Source organism: Phasianus colchicus, chromosome 4 (genome assembly GCF_987193195.1).
Source record: "Phasianus colchicus chromosome 4, bPhaCol1.hap1.1, whole genome shotgun sequence".
NCBI lineage: Eukaryota > Metazoa > Chordata > Aves > Galliformes > Phasianidae > Phasianus > Phasianus colchicus.
Genome location: NC_143439.1, coordinates 56,307,397 through 56,326,878, shown reverse-complemented (window position 1 = coordinate 56,326,878; position 19,482 = coordinate 56,307,397). Strand labels below are relative to the sequence as shown.

Genomic DNA, 19,482 nt, shown 5'->3' with positions numbered 1-19,482 from the left:
GTCCTAACTCATATTGTTTCAGTATTTTTCAAAGAGTGGCAGTTCTTTGTTTCTTCAAAGGCATACCATGGTAAAAACAGACAGATCAATATTTGGTTAGTGCTAGCTATGATGAAAAACACTGAAGAATTTCAGCTCCTACAGAATCCTGTCAGCTTGCAGAAATGGCAAAGAGCATAAAATTCAATGCAGCATAGGTTGGAAACTGGAAATCAAACACTGTATTCATTATTTATATTTCATATAGTAATACATTTATCCTACATTTATCCTTTAACAAAGGTTTTTGCATTCTCTGTTTCTTATAACACTTTCGTTCAGGAGAAGGACCCAAGCATTGCAAACAAAAGAACAGAAGTAAGTGATTATTTGCATAAATGTTTATATAACTGAGCTTGAAGTTGGCATAAATAGGACCTGACCAAGTACAGCAGTGAAAATCACACATAATTGTAGGACAATAAAATATGTGAAGCTAGTCTCTGGGAGACATATGCAGTCCACAAGAAGAAATGCTTCTTCCACGCTCACAATGTGAGCATTTGCCATGAAAATGCTCTTTGGCATTCAACATCTGACATGGATTCTTCTCTCCATGTCACAAAACCTCACATCTGAGCTTGTCCAACCTGCCAGCACACCACATCTACATTTCTCTTAGTCTGTTACCCAAAGAGGTCATCCCAGAGCGTAAGTCCATGACATGGAGAACACAACTGACTGGTAGAATTGTGCTGTTCAAGGTGATCATGGAAGGACCAGAGTAGGCTTTATGGCAAGGCATGTCTTCGAGAAAGAGGAACAAATAGCTCCATAAAACGATGAAAGATATACCATAGCTACTTTACAAATAAGATATTGTTTCTATAATTCAGTAAAAGATATGAAAAAAACATCAAAAAACAATTAGAAGTTTAGACAGGAGTATAAATTAGTAACATTTTTTAGCAAAGTAAAAATCTAAGTAAACTACATGAATCAATTTCCTTTAGACAATTTTGAAGCCTTCACTGTCTTGTAGGTAGGTACTCGTTACACTGGGTTCTCATTTTTGGCATCAGTTCTAAAATTTGTCAAGTAAGTCAAATCACTGGAATTGAATACCAAGATAATTCTAAATAAGTGGTGACCAATAATTGCTGAGATATTTTTTGTGAAAATGAACAGCTTAGAGAAACAAAAAAAGAAGCTGAAGAAATCTCCCAGCTAAAACAGATGAGCAAAAAAGATAACTGGAGAATCAGGCACATGTGGAAAAGAGTTATGCATCATAGAGTGCAGGCATAAGACAGCGATTTCATTTCTCATAGGGGTATCAGTCCCTAAGGAGATTCATTGAGGATGAAATTGCTTGGCATAAAAACTTCTTGCAAAACCTTCTAAGTTTATGGCACATAAAACTTTTCTCTGTTCCATAACAGCAGCTTCTGAGAACAAAATGAAAAAACAAGGCTGTTATAGCTTAAGCTGCATTACAGGGGGATGACACTATATCTCTTGTGCAGTGGAGCAGATGCTGTGTGACTTGATTTAATTTTTCCAATACTACTGGAAATGCAGTGGATTTTTTTAAATCAAATTCAGTGTTGCTATTTGATCAAGTCTGAGAGACTATTATGATATTCAAATCTAGAAAGCTAATTAAAATAAGAAACAGAAAAATTAATTGATCCCTGAGCATAAAGTTCTAGCCGGTTCATGGTCTGCTTGCTGTTGAGACAGTTACATAAATTGAAAAGGAATAGTCTTAATCTTAGGATCCTAGTTAGATCTCCACTGAGAGATAGAACAGAAAGCTACCTAGAGAGCCCTGAAGTTTCCCAAAAGTTGCTCCAAGGAAATCTAAACACACAAGGCATCTTGTTTGCAGGGCAAAACCTGAAACCTTGTATTTCACATCCTCTTTTTAATAACTGAGAACTCTGAAGAGGTCCAGCAAGCTCCCAGTTGAGCTGAGGCAATAACTTGATGTGTAGTCTTTCATCGCCTATTAATATAAGAGGCACGAAAAAACTGAAGAAACCAATAAAAGGACCAGATTTTTCCAGCAAAGAGCAACAAGTACATGTACTTGTTTATCTACTGGTAAAAAAAATAAAGAATTAGACTATGTGTTGGTTTTACCTCATGGGCATTTCTTCCTCTGGGACTGGCCTGGAGGACTTCAGAGCCCATTAGCAATAAATTACTGTTGTCTGACAGAGTAAATGAATGTGTGGTTCTTTTTATCACAGACAGCTGAAACACTGAAAGACAAATCATCTGAAGAAAATGGTAATTTTTCTATCTATGGGTCTGGAATCTTTCAGAAGGCATTCTCGTAGTGAAAAACACGTGAAGAAATTCACAGAATATTCTTAACATCTGGATATGTTTCATCAAACTCAATGAAGTTTTACCACTAACTTCAATAGAGGCAGAATTTTCATCCCGGAAGGATAAAATTATAAATTCAGGAGCTCAATGTTACAAGTATCTAAAATTGGTGAGTTTATAGGTGTTGTTAAAACATGAGAAACAACAATTTTATTACTGTCTGGTACCAAGATAAATCTAATTTTACATTTGCTTTCCTCTAAATATCTCTGTTGCTGATGCCACTCTTCTATCTTGCTCTGGAGGAAATTAACAAGCATTTCTAGTTCAAAATTCATTAACAGATATCAATCACCCATTTTACTATTATTTTTACTGAGGAGTCATTATTCTAAAGAAAGACTTAGAGCTTTTGCCTTAAAAACTTTGCAAATAAGTGAAAAAAAAGAACATGAGTTAAACTGGATTGTTCAATGGGATAATATGAAGTTACTGAACCTGGATTTCCTGCATATTGATACAAAACTCTATTGCCTGAACATTACACGTGCTCATCCTGGCCACCTAAGTTCAGTGTATGCAGCTGATAAGTATGATCTCAAGCATGATCATGTACCTGTATCTACAATTGACAGTAGATATTGAGCTATAACCACTGCTATAACCAACTGCGGGGGGCTCACTTATAAAAATCATTCTTGATACATTTCTTTTTGTGAGGCTTCAGTAATGTTGGCCCATGTCAGAGATTCACAAATGGAGCGAGTAAATCACCATTAGAAGTACTGCACAGACAGCTTCTTGATCAGTGCTTCTTTTCAGACATGAAGTTAGTGCCATTCCCAGTTGATGGATATGGAGCTTTGCCATGAAGGGGTCCTGCTCAAATATACCATCCACAGAATACACATTTCACTCAATGCAGAGGAATTCAGCCTTCATTTTTCTGTCCTGTGAGGATGAACTTTGTTGTCTCCAGCTCCTGGGAAAGTTCAGTTTCCCACAGTCACCAGCCTCCCTACTGCTACTCCCCACTTTATTCTCAGGGTATGTTCAAGGAGGCTCTGATCAAAGGCTGAGAAGCAATCTCTCAGATAGCCAGGGACACTCTAAAAGGTTTTGGCTGCTAGAGTGGAGATATTAAATTAGGCAATTGTCAACAAGGAGCCCATGCAGGCAGTGAAGCCATGGTATAACGTGCTCTTGCAACCCAGAAGGCTTTTTAGGATGATAGTTAGGCTTTTAAAGGTGTGTAACAGTTAATAAGTCAGCTGGAGAGCCAATGTTAAGAGTCTTCAGATTTCTAGCTACAGGCTGTGTTTACTGAATCATGCTGCCTTCTGCACTATTGGTTTGTATTTCTTCTGTTACACTTACTGTATCCAAGGTTCTTTAAGTATATTTTATAATAGAATTAATTGGGTTGGATAAATTCTCTAACTTGAAAGTTAATGTGAGAATCATTCAAATAATCTGAGTGAAGAGCAACTGCACAAACATCCAGCTGATTTGAAGAATGCTGCTCTGCTAGATACTTGGACTCAATCAAAGGAAAATGCAGTTTGGGGCACAACTTGTAATATTCTTCCACGGCACTGAAAGGCTTCACCTTCATGCTTTGACATTTCTGATTTACTGTTTTATTTGAAGATCTATTGCTGCCTACTTTTAACACAGATGTAGAACAAAGTAATTTCTTTAAATTTCTTATATGAAATTACTTCTGTGGAAATAAGTAAAAAAACTTCTGAAGCTTTCTAAGACTAGCTGTTGATTTGGTTCAAACTGATTGTGAATTTAAAGAAGAAAAAAAAAAAGATTCAAAATTACTTGGGAATTCCTGTCATCTAGAACAAATCCCTGAGTTCAGCACAAAAAAAAAGATTTTCTCTGTACAGTTTTGAAGTACTCAGGACCCAAATGGTTGAACTGCACCATCCAGAAGTATCACTGTAACAGCATGCCCATTTAGAATTATTTTTGTCCCTACAATTGGAGTCCCTGAATTACACTGTAATGGAGAGATAATTTTTAAATGACAACATTCTCACTGATGCATTGCACCAATCACTAATGTTAGTGATGATGCAGAAATAAAAATCTAACAATTCTGCTTAACTCAAGCACCACACTTTGTGAGGCTCAGTCCAGATGCAGCAAAAAAATAGCTTCAGCGACCTGTAGCCAAAAGATATTTTGCTGCTCATATTCTAGTACATAAACGTTTATACTTCTCAGATACCACATTAAAAGCTTTATTGGTGAAAACAGCCCTGCCAATAGATGGGCTTTGTTAAACAGCTGGCTGGTAGAACAGAAAGTGTATACTGCATATAAAAAGTCAGCCTGGCATGACCGACATTATGCCTTACAGTGAGCTCAGCTGACAGCACACCAGTCACATGAAAGGGTATTGCCAGCTTCAGGTAGAAAGGGCAGACAAGCACTCATAGCAATTTAAACACACTAAAATATAACACTGACTTTTTGGAAGAAGAAAAACTTCAGAAGTATTCAGTGCTCTGAACTATTGATACTGAGTGCTTAAAATCATGCTCTTTTTATATTGTGCTTAATTAGTGACTTAGGACATACATTTATCAGAAATAACTCAGAAGTAAGCAATCACTACTATGAAGACAATCACTGATGTGCCAGATGACAGTTTTTCCCCAATGAACACAATGTGAACAGCGGTAAGCCATGAGATGAATAGAAGTGTAAGGACTGAGTTTGCTATTAACTTTCAGAAAGAAGATTTCAGTCTCTGCCAGCAACTGCGAGACTAATTGAAATGAGTATCTCCACTGAACACATTAAGGTCTGTAAATCTGACAAGTGACAACTATACACCAAGTCTGTCAAACTCTAGCTCCAAATTATTTCTACTCGTATTTGAAAAGTTTTGAGTTTCTCAACTAACTCTTGAAAGAAATATAAAATGAATGTAAGCATTATTTATTTCTCAGTTTGTGAAAAAATTTCACAAAAGTTCCCTATAAGCCATTGGTAACAAATGCCAGTGCTTTCAAAACATGCTCACAAACTTCTACTCTTTTTTAAAAAAGTGTTTTCTCACTCATCTAAAACTAAGAAGACTCTCTATCTGAAGACACAAATGGTAAATAACAACACTATTAAAAAAAAAAAAAAAAAAAAAAAGAGGAGGTTTGAGCTATGAGTAGTAGTATACACATTCCTGAGGCAACCACCCACAAGACAGATGTCTCTCTTAAGCGCACTGACTGCTGGTGAGATGAAATCTTTGTTCTTATCCTAGGACTAAGTGGAGGAGATTGAAAAGAATATTTAAGCTCTAAGCCACTTCATCTCCAAGGACAAACTCTGGAGAACTGTTGTGAAGGGCAAAATACTTTGTACTAACATCCCCATCCTTCATGCTGAGTATTATGTTTTGTTTTTTCTCCCTAATTTGACCTGCATTAATCTTGAATCTGTACTAATTTCAAACACAGATCCTGTGTAGAACTGAATGGGAACACAGTGAACAGAATGCATTCTGTTGCTTTTGAAATGGAGGAAATTCATGACTTACAGATAGCTGATCTGAGCTAAACTGTTATTTCTCCTTGTGTGAAACCTTTTGTTTCAGTGTTCAAGGCCATATGGGATGGGGCTTTGGGCAGCCTGATCTTCCAGAACATTGTGTGCCTATGGAGCTAGTTGGTCTTTAAGGTCCCTTCCAACCCAAACAATTCACTGATTCTAAGAAATGAGGATTCATGTTGGCTTATCTCCTTGTTATAGTTTCCAGTAGGGAACAAATGCTACGTGAAGAAGCAAGAAAAAATAAGATGGACTTTCCAAATTTGTTTGGCTCATCGTGAAGTTACTCTAAGTTTTCATATCATCCTATTTTTTCTCTCTCTTAGAGATCAAATGCTTGCATTCCCCGTTTTTATCACCTGACAAATATAATAAAAGGGAACACATTTTTCATTTGTATTAAGTAAATTCTGATCAAGACATTGATTATCTTAGTCTCTGAAAGACAAAAGTAAAGGGAAGTTTTTTGCAGAAGATAATTCATATACTGCAAAATGCATGGCAGATATCCTCTAATATTTAGCAAAAAAAAATGCAAGGAAAAAATTATTTTACAGTGAAATCTATTTTGATTCAGTACAACTAATTTTTATCTTCTAATCTCAACTAGTTTTTTTACAAAAATTGTATTTTTATTCATGACAGGATGCTCTGATTATCAGGCTGTTATAGCACATGTGGACAAAACTACCTTGTTCTTAAAGGAATCTATTATCAGATCACTTTTGCCCTAGAATGCCCAATCTAACTTACAAGCACTGGAGAGGGAAATAAATTCAGAAAAATATCTGTATCTCGAGGCTTTCAGCAGCCAGTCTATGTAGCTTCCTTGCTACCCTGAAGGCTGTCTTAACTGTAGTTCATGGGCTCTGTCTTTTAAGAAACTGACTATAATGAGATCTGCTGCTAAATAGCAGCAAAGTTTTCTGCATCTATCACTATGATCTAGCACAAAATAACTTAGAGGGCTTTAAATACATAATACAAACATTTATCATATAAGATCCGGAACTGATATTTGAAGGCAAGTTTGAATTTTGTTTCCTTGACAGCTAACATGATAATGTAAAATGTTGTGCCCCTACAATTTAAAAAACATTTTTAATGCTAGAATGCCAACACTACATATATACAGAAAGTTATATGAAACAACAACATACATTTCCACAGTAAGCACTTATGCACATTTTATTTATTTATGGAGGCATTTTCCCACAAAGAATGTGAGAATTCACACTGTATTTGCATTGAGAATGGGAACTGGGCTGCCATATAGGACACAGAAACAGCTGTTAGTTTCAAAACTAATGCCAATCCTTTGTATTAAATTAGTCATATATCCTGAATGTGGGCAGGTCAGATCAGAAATGGATAGAATGTTCTATGTGAAGAGGCCTCTTTATGTCATCTAGTCCAACTTATTTAAAATATCCTATACGTATTCTTACAGTTGGGTATGTAGATATAACTTAGACTGTTACACCCAGAGGACAGGAACAGATTGGAAAAATACTTAATTAGACACACGTGCTTTTTCATTAAAAAAAAAAAATAAAGAAAAGGGATTTTCCTGGAAAGGCCAATGGGAATAGTTGTACTGTATCTTGCAACTCTTGAATGCTCTAGACAATCAAAAAGTAAGTGTTACAATCTAAAAAATGAGCTGTCATTAAACTTTCCCTGAGATTCACAAATGCAACAGACAGTTCTACAATGCTTCCATCAGACTGTAATTGAAATGGAAAAGCCTTTGAATAAATTAGCATATTTTGAGTCATGCACGTAGGAATTTTTACATGAATCGTAGTACGATGGGAGGAGCATAATATTATTAGAGCTGTTTTCTTACTGTTGCTGTTTGCCTCATTTACTAACACTAGTAGGGAAGAAAGCTGTCTTAGAAATCTTGTTTTCTCAATAAATTTTACAAATATAGAGCTGCCTATTTAAAGCTACTATATGTATCCAAGGACATCTTTATGCATGCACGATTTCAGTTTACACTTTCTCTGATATACAGCTAGATGAGAGAAATGTTCACCAAGAAATCTTTAAACATTTCCAGGAAAGTGTAGTAGTTTCCCTGACAACATTCTGCAGATTTTTTTATGAGAACAATCAGCCAAAATTAAAAGATCATTAACATTTAAGTTTAGCACGGGAGCATCCTTTGTGCAACAAAGTATTATTTAAGTATTTTTTAAATGGAAATGTGCCAAAGCTCAGGGACATTTTCAAATCTGTGAGAGATCTATCAATGGACAAAAGAGAAAGAAAGACCACATGCTGAGTGCATGCTTGATAGTCTGTGCAATTTATTGTGAAGTACCTCTTGTACTAGGCCTGCCACAGAGCCATTGGTTTGAAAGGTTAATGACTGCTGCAATCACAATTTCAATTTACAAGAAATGGGATGATAGGAAACCAAATACAAAATGGAGAGGACCCACTGTGATGGCAGCTGAGCAACAATTCATCAACAAGAGTGCAAGAGCATTGTGAAGCCAGAGTGCTAAGGACAATCTTTTGAGACTGGGAGGGCTTAGGACATTCTTTAATCTCGTTTTTCAAGGATAGCATAGATTTTAAATGGCAAAATTGATGAATACACTCATAAGTTATCCTTTCATGCTTTTCCTTATAACAGCTGTTAGGTCATTGAAAGTGCTTATCTCACTTACTTACATTTTCTGTACTGTATCTCTTCTTGAATTTTAAATTTTGGCCTTGATTACTACCAAAACAAGATGCCATCAAGACAAGCATTTCAGCGCTCTTAGGGCCTTTTTTTGATGTTGTCCTGTACTTGCTTCCTGAAACATCAGATGTTCTACAATGCAGACTCTCCAAAGCTTTCATTTATGTACACATATACAAGGATGCTATCTGACACTTGGTGCTCCTCATATATAAACTATTTTTTGCTAGGTTTGGAATGCAACTTGTCTGTAAATCAAATTCATGAAAATACCTTTACAGGCTTATATTTTTATTTCTCTTTAAGTAAAAAACTTAATAAATGAAATTTTGTAGACATCACTTATACTAAAGTAATACAGTAATACTTGCTGTTCTCCCATCTGAAGTCAAGAAGTGTGTGTAATTAACATGTAACCATAAATAATAAGTTAGTGGACATAAGCTGGATGAAATTCTGGTTGCTCTTATCTCAGAACACACAACCTAGAATTGGGCAGGATTCAGGGAAGTCAAGAGGTTGGAATAAGTTAAGTGCAATGAAAGATTATACAGACAAAAAAAAAGTTTTAGCTAGGAAAAGAAGAGACTAGACAGGGTATGTGACAGAGATGTGTAAAGCAATATCTGAGAGAAGTAATGGTAACAGTTACTCATTTTCTCATAGCAGAAATACAGTAGCTATTAAAATAGAAGGAAGCTGGTTTGAAATAGATGTGAATTTTCTTTAAGATAAGGTATAATTAAGATATAAATGTGGTTAAAGTACATAAAACTGAAATATGCAGCTGTAACATTCAGTACAGTAAATATTTCAGTATCAGAATGCAAGGTCACAGAACAGTATGTTAGCCAAATGATAACTCTAAATTTCCTCTGTTCTTACATCCTTTCCTTTATATGGCTACTGTTGAAAAGAGTATGCTGAGGCATACTAAATTCAACTAAATACAACATTCCAACTCTGCCCTCATCACTGCTGATTTAAAGGCAAACATCACCTCCCTCAATCTGTCCACCAAGACCTCCAGGTCTTTTTCTGCAAAACTACTTTCCAGCTGGATGATCCCCAGCATATATTGATAAATGAAGCACAGAGATGAAGCACATGGGGTGAAGATACCGGCAGGATAGCATTAAGCTGGATTTAAAAAGATGGTACTGAGAAGGGAGGTGGCCAATGGCAGACAGAATTCAAAAAGCACTGTCAAGGGAGATCGTTTAAGTACAGCCATGGGAGAGACTATAATGCTGCCCCAAACCACTCAAACTGTGTTTGATAAAACCTGAACAGGTGACAGGAAAATGAACTAACTCACACAGACAACCTTCTGACAGAGCTGAGACAGACCTGTCCTACCCACTCTCTGAAGAGTTTAGGGAGCTGCAATCTAGCCCAGGTTTTGCAGTAGAACAGACAAAGATGAGAAACAAAACAAAGCATAGCTCAACCAAAAGTAACCCTTCATTTCTGAAGTTTGAAGCCTGGGTTAAGACTACTGCTTTAAACTGATTTATAATAGTCATCAGCACTGGGCATGTTTTACAGCATTTTTGAAAGTAATTGATAACTTTCCAATCATATTAAACACAAAAAAAATCTGAGTTCCATGTTCACTAGCTCCAAATAGTAAAAGATTTTTATACTTGCATGTCTTTAATTACCATGTACTGATAAGGAAATGAAACACTTTAATAAAGATGCATTACCATCAAAACTCCTTTGATGCAATACATCTCAGAACAGAAAAGTAGATCAAGAGCTGGAATTCCTCTTGAAAATTACAGTAAAATAGTAACCAATTAAAATACTTCCTTATAATGTATTATCTTCTTCCATGCGCCATCTTACACAGAGAAGCATCAAGGTCCTTTGTTCTGAGGCTCTAAAAATAACTTTCTTAGAGAAACAGACAGAAGGCTTATGTTATCCACTATGCTTTTACCTTTCTGCCTTAGATAATTAGGAACATTAGCTCATGATTTGCAATAGCTTGGGAATAGTATCATTAACAGGGGAATGTTCTCTAGTACTATGAGGAAATGAAAAGCCTTTAAGAGCAATCACGGTTAATCACTAACATGCCAACATTATACACTGTCTGAAAAGGGAGATGATATATAGCCAGGACACATTAAGTGACTCTATATTTTTCTTCCATTGTGAGCTTTCAATAAAAATGTTGTTTTAAAATACCCTTTCACACAGCTTGCTTTCACTACATCAGTTCTCCTATCCTTTCATTCATCCAGCCTCACACAACTTTTAATCTCTCCCTGAACAGTCATACTTCACTAACTTAAATTATTCTCTGCTTCATACCTTGTCTGCATCTTTTAAACTGTTCACTTGTTGCAGATTGATCATTTCCACACTTTATGCGTGTTTCCACATGCAGCATTTTAACCATGGAAACCCACAAGCTCCATTGAAAGCAACCTTGTACAGCTGAGATCGCAGTGGCATGTAATGTGGGAAGTGGATGATAAATTAAAAACTGAAGTACTTACATTCTTGAAACCTCTATATAAGATCTGAAGTTCCTTCTTTGTGAATTTACTCTGTGCTTCCAGAAGTTCAAGAGCTTCAGGTCTATGCCGTACTGTGGCCATTTCCATTTCATCTTCTACAGTATCTGCAAAATGCAAGAGACAGAAAGGAAAAGCTCAACAAGAAATGCAGGATATAGAAATATCTATCCTATGTAGGAAAAAAAGAAAATTAGATGACATTATTTTAAAAAATGGCTTTTGTGACCTAAAAGACATGTGACATGTTCATTTTGAACTTACAGGGAATATGCTTTAATGGCTGCATAGAGCATGGAACAGCAATGATGATCCAGAGGTCTGGATATTATTACGGTACTAATATAAATAACAGTAGACTGGAAAGCAGACATTCTACAAGGACATACATGACATATTCAGAAGGATTTTGCTGTTTCTACAACTCTCTGAACAAAGAAAAGACCTTATAAAACCTTGTCTCAGAAATAATATAAAATATATAATATAAAAACTGTGTCTCAGCAATACTGGTGATATACCCTCCATTAGTTACTGGATCAGCCTGGGATTCCCAGTGGTCTCCTTTACAGGTAACTCTGTAAAGTGTTTGGGAAGGATATTCCACATTCAACAGTGGGCCTTACTTTGAGTACAGCATGAGAAATCTTTCAGAACAAACATGATTATTCATGGTGAGCAGCTTTAAGGAGGTAACATGAAGATTTTAGCAAATATGAATGCCAATATACACTTTTAAGGCTCTAATATAGCTCTAACAGGACGAGATTTAAATGTGAGAGTCCAATAAAACAGCTAAAGCAATGCACAGTACAGATTTTCTTATAGAGGAGTACAAGGCATACACTTGATCCAAATTCTGACATACTGTATATTGTACTCCTGATAAGATTAATCAAATCACTGCCTTCTGGTTGGATAGTTATACCAGCTATAGAAATGTAACCTGAGCAAAACCTAACAAGCTTTTTTTTTTTTTTTTTTTTTTTTAATTTCTTCAATGGTGAAAATATATATTTTATTTCATCAGTGGGCCTCTGCATTCTCAAAGTAAAGTTTTATTCATCTCAATTTTTGGAAGATCCCAAACAAAACACTCCATTAAAATGGTACTATGCTTACATCTTCACATATTTTTTTTTCTGGTACAGTGCAATAATAATAACTTCTAGTTGCTTGGGAGAAATCTGGCATTAGGAGATCAAGCTCAACTATCCCAAAAATGGACAACTTTAGAATAGAATCACTGAATGGCTTGGGTTGAAAGGGACCTTAAGGGTCATCCAGTTCCAACCTCTCCGCCATGAGAGGCACTCCACTAGAGCAGCTTGCTTGGAGCATGGAATCAGTATATATCAACAACTTGCATAAATGTTCAAAAAATTGTAGAACCTTGTCTTTTCTTCCTGGTAGAGAGAGGTTGTTGCTGGCACTCATCTCAGGAACCTAAGGATTAAAGAAATATTCAACGTGTGTGGAAAGGAAGAAAACAGATGTTAAAAAAAAAAAAAAAAAAAGAAAGAAAGAAAGAAAGAAAAAAAAAAGTGAGTTCCACTGCTTGAGAGGCTTCCAGTAGAGAATGGATGGTCCAATAGCAGAGGCAATGTAATATCAATAGTGTATGTAATTATTATTCCCATTTCACTGGTGGTTTAACTGAAAGAAGAGAAAGCAATGTTCTGCTGTAAACTCTGGGCAGGTATATTTCTCATACAGGCATGTCATCATAATGGTGGTGTCTAAGTGGTTTCCTAAGCCATTAACAGTGTCTTGTGAAAGAACTAAGACTGCAAGTGAAATGGCAGATCATCACATCAAGGACTTAAAACTCAAATCGAGACTTTTTAACGCATGGATATTTTTTTCTGAAGTAATTAAGAATTTCTTTCATGTAACAAAACAGGAGAAATTAACAGATAATTGTGCTTTCTGAATTGTGAATAAATGTCTGAACTGAATTTAGCTAACTACTGCTCCAAGCAAAGCCCCTGTGCAAGGCAGCATCCACAAGCCTAAATGTTACTGTTCTGAACAAAACATAGAAATATTTACATACTTTGAAATACACAAACACCTGTACAATGGGCATAAATGCAGATTCCAAAATCTGACAATGTGTTGAACAGAGCCATTAATACAGTGCAACCTACTGATTTATATACATGCGTAGGTTTTTTGATATATTTTTTTTACTATATAGAAAATAAATAAATTTGGTGGGTTAAGGCAGTGAATATGGTTAGGCTGAAACAGGTATCTTTGATAAGCAACATTGGTTCAGTATGTTTTTCAAAGGGTAAACTGAAGTATTTTAAGATTGGCATGTGATTTGTAATGTTAAATGATCACAGAATCACAGAATTGCCAGGGTTGGAAGGGACCTCAAGGATCATGAATCTCCAACCCCCCTGCCACATGCAGAGCCACCAACCTCCACATTTAATACTAGACCAGGCTGCCCAGGGCCCCATCCACTCTGACCTTGAACACCTCCAGGGACGGGGCATCCACAACCTCTCTGGGCAGCCAGTACCACACCACTGATGTCCCCCTGACGTCCAACCTAAATCTCCCCTCCCTCAACTTAAAACCATTTCCCCTCGTCCTGCTTTTATCGACCCTTTCAAAGAGTTGATTCCCCTCCCCTCAGTAGGCTCCCTAGGTATTGTCTACGATCTAGGTATTAAAAGGGCATAAGTTCTACAGAATAACTCTTTATTTTACTTCTACTCTGGTGATTTTTTTTTTCAGTTTCCTCCTAATAGCACTGTTCTTCAGAATGGATACGCTTCGGTTTCTGCTGGTTCCTTCTTACCCTAAATCCCAAGACTAGATAGGTATTTACCTCAAGAGCGTCAACTGTGAATTCTTTTCAGATAAGATGACCAAGGAATAAATAAGAACTTGTAACTTTAGAAAATCAGCAAGTCATTTAATAGATGTAATTATAAGTGCAAGATAAAAGGCATGGTGTTAGATAAAAAAAATGAACACCGTTAATGCTTTATGGCTTTTCAAATCTGATTCTTCGAACATCATTTTCTCCTGACAGTGTTCCTTGAGTACATTTGTTTTATTAATTAAAGCTGCTTCTGTCAAAGTTTTTCAGCTTAGACTCAATGCCGAAAGATTTATTAGAATAAGAAATACAGTGCTAATCCATTTAAAATGACGTCTGCAGATGCCATAACAAAATGTTAAATTCAATCACTGAACCAGACTGCAAATTCACAGAACACTTTGCATTTCATAATTCTTCTGAGAGACATGTTAGTTTTGTCTGGCTCTTTACTTTGGCTTTTTCCAAGTCATTATTTATCAATGTAAGCATTACAGAGAATGTCTTTAGGAGGAACCAGACGTGACATTTTTCATTTAATCTGACAGAAGATATTTTCCAAATCAGTGTCACCCATAGACTTATCTGAGAATATCCACTGTGTATTGGCTTATGGACAAGCTAAAACATATTCCTCTTCCATGCATTCACGGGATGTTTCTGCTGACTCAGACACAATCAATATTTTTGTGAAAAATTCCAGTGTAAACACTATTGACAAAAAATCCACAACTCTACATCATCGTTATGATGTTTGATGAGAGCTTTGAAAGATCAATATCTGAATTCACAGGATTCTAAGAACATTTCAGTTCTCACCTTAGTAAGAAAATTCCTCTCATGTGGCAGTGCAGTTCTATACACAGTTATCAAAGAATAATTAAGTTGTTCCAGAGTTAAGAATCTGTCTTCCCAATGTTTGGAAAGCCTAGCAAAATTCTTGAGCTAAGTTTTAATTCTCCTTGAGAACATCCAGGGTTTATTTTGGAAGGTTACTGAAGCTTTGCCATCATATTTTTAAGGAATTTTGTCTTTTGTATTCATTACAAAGTAACTATAACAACATCATATAGATATGCGTCAGAAATTTTCTCAGCTGTAAAAAAAGAGTGTTGAAATGCCACTTTTATATGTCATGAGTTACACGGACTTTAAATTTACTATCATTTAGAGAGATAGGGACCTACATGTAAAAGAGGTCTCTATTTGCAAATCAACTGGTTACCTACAGGGATATCTGCAAGCTCTTCTAGAAGTTAAATGAATAAATGTAATAAATGTAAAGCCAAATATATGTTCCAGAGAATGTGATGCCTGGTATGTCCTTATTGATGAATATTTCTACAGTGTTTAATGATTTAGTAAAAATGTAGAAGACTACAGTATGGTGGCAATATTAGTTTTTTTGTTAATGAAAAGATTCAGTGTAACAGTCTTATCACACTCCATTTCCGTAGCACCTTATTGATACAAACAGTCCAAAAATAAGATCAGTGGGAGCTTTCTGATAATATGCCAACCACGCTGATTAAAATACTATAGCATTCATGAGTCACTTGCTCTCTCTCAAAAACAAAAACAAAAAAAAAACCCACTTATGGCCACCATTACCCAGGCAAGAAAAAAACACACACTTCGACACGTGCAATTAAAATGTGTGAAAATATATCTATTTCTCAAAGAGAAGTTTTGTAATTTCTACGGCATTAATGAAAAATTCATCATTTCAGTTCTTTAGTTTCTTCAATTTAAGTTAAGAACACTTTTTTCACATTTTTTACATCTCTGAAAAAGAGAAACAAGTTCATATTTACTTCTTAATATATTAAATAAGTAATCATACGGACGTCATTAATGAGTATCTTAGTATCTTTCCTCCAGCTAAACAGTAGAGACAATTTTTTAAGGCATTTGCGACAGGAGCTAAGCTTTGAAACTTTCATCATATATTAAATAACAAAATGGTAAAATCAACGCGAAAAACAGACATACTCCTTAAATAATAAAAACAAATGATAAAAACAAATCAAAATTTAGGGCATATCTGTAAAAATTGTGCATATGCATTTGCCTGTACAAATCCCAAATTCTATCTCCCTTATTTATTTAATAATTGCATGCATACACACTATTCCAAAACCAATCTTGAGTCTAGACTTACCAGGCTAAAATACACAAATAAGAAAAAGCACTCTGAGATGTACTGTTGAATGGGAAGGCTGAAATAAGTTTTTATCTTTATTATTTAAATAACCTTTTTCTGCACATACTCAATTGCGATACACAACTAGAAATTCAGGGTTGGCAGTTTTTCAACAAAATACTTGCTTTAAATCTATTCCTAGTAAATTTTCTAAGGAATTCGTATTATGTGGTGATCACTGTAGGTAGTGCTGACTTCACTCCTACTACATCAGGAATGTTATTTCTTTCATGCCAGAAGAAATCAAATAGCATATTATGTCAAAATACAAAAACAACAACGTACATCTACAACTTAATATAATATCTTCATTTAATGGAATATTCTCATTTAAAACAACATCTCATTATATACAAGAGCACAGAGGAAAATGCTGACTTCATCTTTTCTTTTTACTACTTGGTTCTCAAATATGAAACAACTAATGCAAGTTCTACTTTGTCTTCTCTTTGGGCTTATAAAAATACTTTCAGCTCAAAAAAGCACATTTTGCATGGTCAGAGATTTTGAGAAAATTTAAATATTTTCATGTTACCTGTACAGACAAAAATGTCACATAGAGATGTGCAAGGAATAAGGACGTGTTGCTCTCCAAACATCAGACAAAGGAATAAAACCGTCCATGTCTTTTTAGTCTAGGACTATTATTACTCAGGTCATGTAGGTGAAAGCAGCTTCTAGTTAAAACTGTCACTACAGTGACTGCCTTTTTTAAGCTACTCTGTTTTCCAGTAAAACAACTGAAATCACAATGAAAATGTTACTGTGCAACCAAATCCTTAGCGCTTTTCATCTTTGAGCTCTCAAATGCCTAGAAAGGAGGGAAAGTAACACAGTCTTCTCCATGGAGGCACACATGAAAAAACTGGGTAGCAGAAAGAAATCCTATGTCCATACCACTGAAGTCTTAGCACTTAATCTGGGGCCTGTGTTCACAGCCTAGTGGTCTTGGATTTTTCCATGATCACTGGACATGGGGAACTGCTCTTGGAGGCACTTCTTATTTTATACTAATCAATATGCTTTGCTAAGAAGAGGATACAGGAAGCAGAGGGACCACTCAGCATCTAATTTTAGCTGCTAAAAAGAGTGCACAGAATAAAGTCAAATTAATCTAGATTGAATTGGGTCCACAGGGATATTTAATATCAAGTTATATCAGCAAAAAAGATACAGGAATGTATTAGTGTTATTGCTATAATTTGTCTCTAGGTATATGTGGATGGTGAATCTGTCCATCTGTTTCTTCCTGTTTGACAGTCTCTGAAAGGATTGCATTTTGTCAGAGCATAGGATCAAGACATCAAAGAAGAAGTCAGTGTACTTGTCTTTAAACTCTACATTCATATAGTTTGTTTTCAAGCTTCTTTTTTTTTTTTTTCTCTCCCAGACATGTACATCCAGTTTCATTTCCTACACAGTTTGATGTTACATAACAAAAACATGCAGGGCCAAGCCTTTCAGCTAAACCAGTACTGCTGATACTATCCGATGCGCTGGACAGCAAGAACACAAACATTTGCACTTGTGTACAAAAGAACTACCAATTTGCAAATACAGTGAGAACAAGCATTTAATTTCACCATGAACCACTTTCCAGCTAGCTTGCAAAGCATAAGTCCCAACCCAGAATCTCCTGCAGAGCAGACTCTGGCACTGGTATATTGCCGTTATGCTCTGCACAGACAAATCTGTTAGCAGCCTGTCCATCACTCCTTTTAAACATTAATAGATCATACATTCAGCAGATATCTTCTCTTTTGAACAAGCAGTTAATGAAAGTATAAATTTTGTTGCATGCAAACCTAAAAAAAAAATCAAAATCAAAATCAAATGAAAAATAAAACTTGCTTTGAGTAACAGGAGATGTCGTTTTGGCAGCCGAGCAGGGCAAGAGCTTCATAAGTCGCTCTTTAATACTGCGTTTGGCACTGTTCTGAGCGTAGAGGAAACCTAAAAAATATATTATCAGGATTGTTAACATAGGTTTGAGAACAATTTTTGTACATGCTGCAGTTTATCACTATAGCAGAATCCTGATGGGGAAAGGCCAAACAGACAACAGCCACCCTGAATTGCAAAGGGCAACCTGAATTTTTGATCAGGACAACAAAACCATTTTGTCATATTTTTCCAACAAAGGGGATATTTTGCATGTGTGCATCCCTGGAAAAGTTCTTATAACCTGTCCAAGTTCTTATAACCCACTTTAAAACATCCCACAAATGCATCAGGTTATGTATTTGAAACAACACAAAGTAGGTGTGTTTCTGAAGATTTTAATGCTAGAATACTTTAAAGATTTTAAACTGTATTTAATTAATTATTTGAATTTAGGTTTAATGTGGAAAAACATACACAAAAGACCACCCCACAAATAAAAACTCAAATATATCTTTTGTTGTCCTTTCTGGCAATCTTCTACTTCCAAGATTGAGTTTTTTCATATTATACATTCAGCAACAAAGATAACCAACCTGGCACTTTTGCCTTTTCTGAATATTAAATTATTGACCACGATTAACAACCAGCCTACCTTTTCTTTAATATTTGAAGTTCTACCTATATATATATATATTTAGTTATAAGTATTATTTATATTTTCATGAATACTGACATGGCTGAATAAACAATGTTCATGTGCCATAAAGCAGGTAAACAGAACTATCCTTATTTATTGAAAAGGAAATTGTTAGTGTAAATGCCTGCAACATCTGATTGATTGACCATTTTATACAAAATGGATGATATAAGCAAACATCTCCTAGATGGGTATTTGCTGCAAATGACTCATTTAACATCTGTGCAACAGTTTACCAAATGATTAATGCTCCTAAGAAAGGTAAAGCTCAGTTTGGACTTCATGCAACTCCTGCACTTTTTCACATCATTATGTGATTACACAGGTCCACAGGTCCACACAATCTATGTAATTACTGAAGACGTACACAGTGCCTTGAAGAACCCAAAGGATTGTGTATTTTTCAAGCTCACAGATTTGATTAAGCAAAAAAAATTCACCACTAAGAAAGTATGTTGCAGTCTGTGGTGTGTTTATATATTCAGAGATTATTGTCTTAACATTGATCTTCAAAATAGATATTTGTGAAGAGGTGGAAAGCCATGAGAAGGTAATGCCCTGATCATGATGGGCTTTCTTCAAACTGCTAAAGAAGAGAATGATAGTAATTCATAGCCAGCAAAGTGATATTCAGAAACTGATTTTTTCCAAACCGATCTTGATTTCATTTGTTAATAATTTTTCATCTAGAGATTTCACAGCTGTTATCCCTTGCCCAGTCAGTCACAAACTCCCACATGCTGTGTTAGA

At 35.6% G+C, this 19,482-nt stretch overlaps 1 protein-coding gene across 6 annotated transcripts in view; it reads right to left on the bottom strand.

The window, feature by feature from the left end:
• The window catches only part of KCNIP4 (potassium voltage-gated channel interacting protein 4), a 381,941-nt gene that overhangs the window by 29,352 nt on the left and 333,107 nt on the right, over positions 1–19,482 (bottom strand). For 4 of the 6 annotated variants that reach the window (XM_090139606.1, XM_090139601.1, XM_090139605.1 and 1 more), the window contains exon 2: positions 11,092–11,216. In XM_090139606.1, coding sequence (XP_089995732.1) covers positions 11,092–11,216 — 125 coding nt within the window. Of the gene's footprint in view, positions 1–11,091; positions 11,217–18,002; positions 18,105–19,482 lie in introns of all 6 variants that reach the window. The other 2 variants (XM_090139604.1, XM_090139607.1) reach the window with 1 other exon arrangement.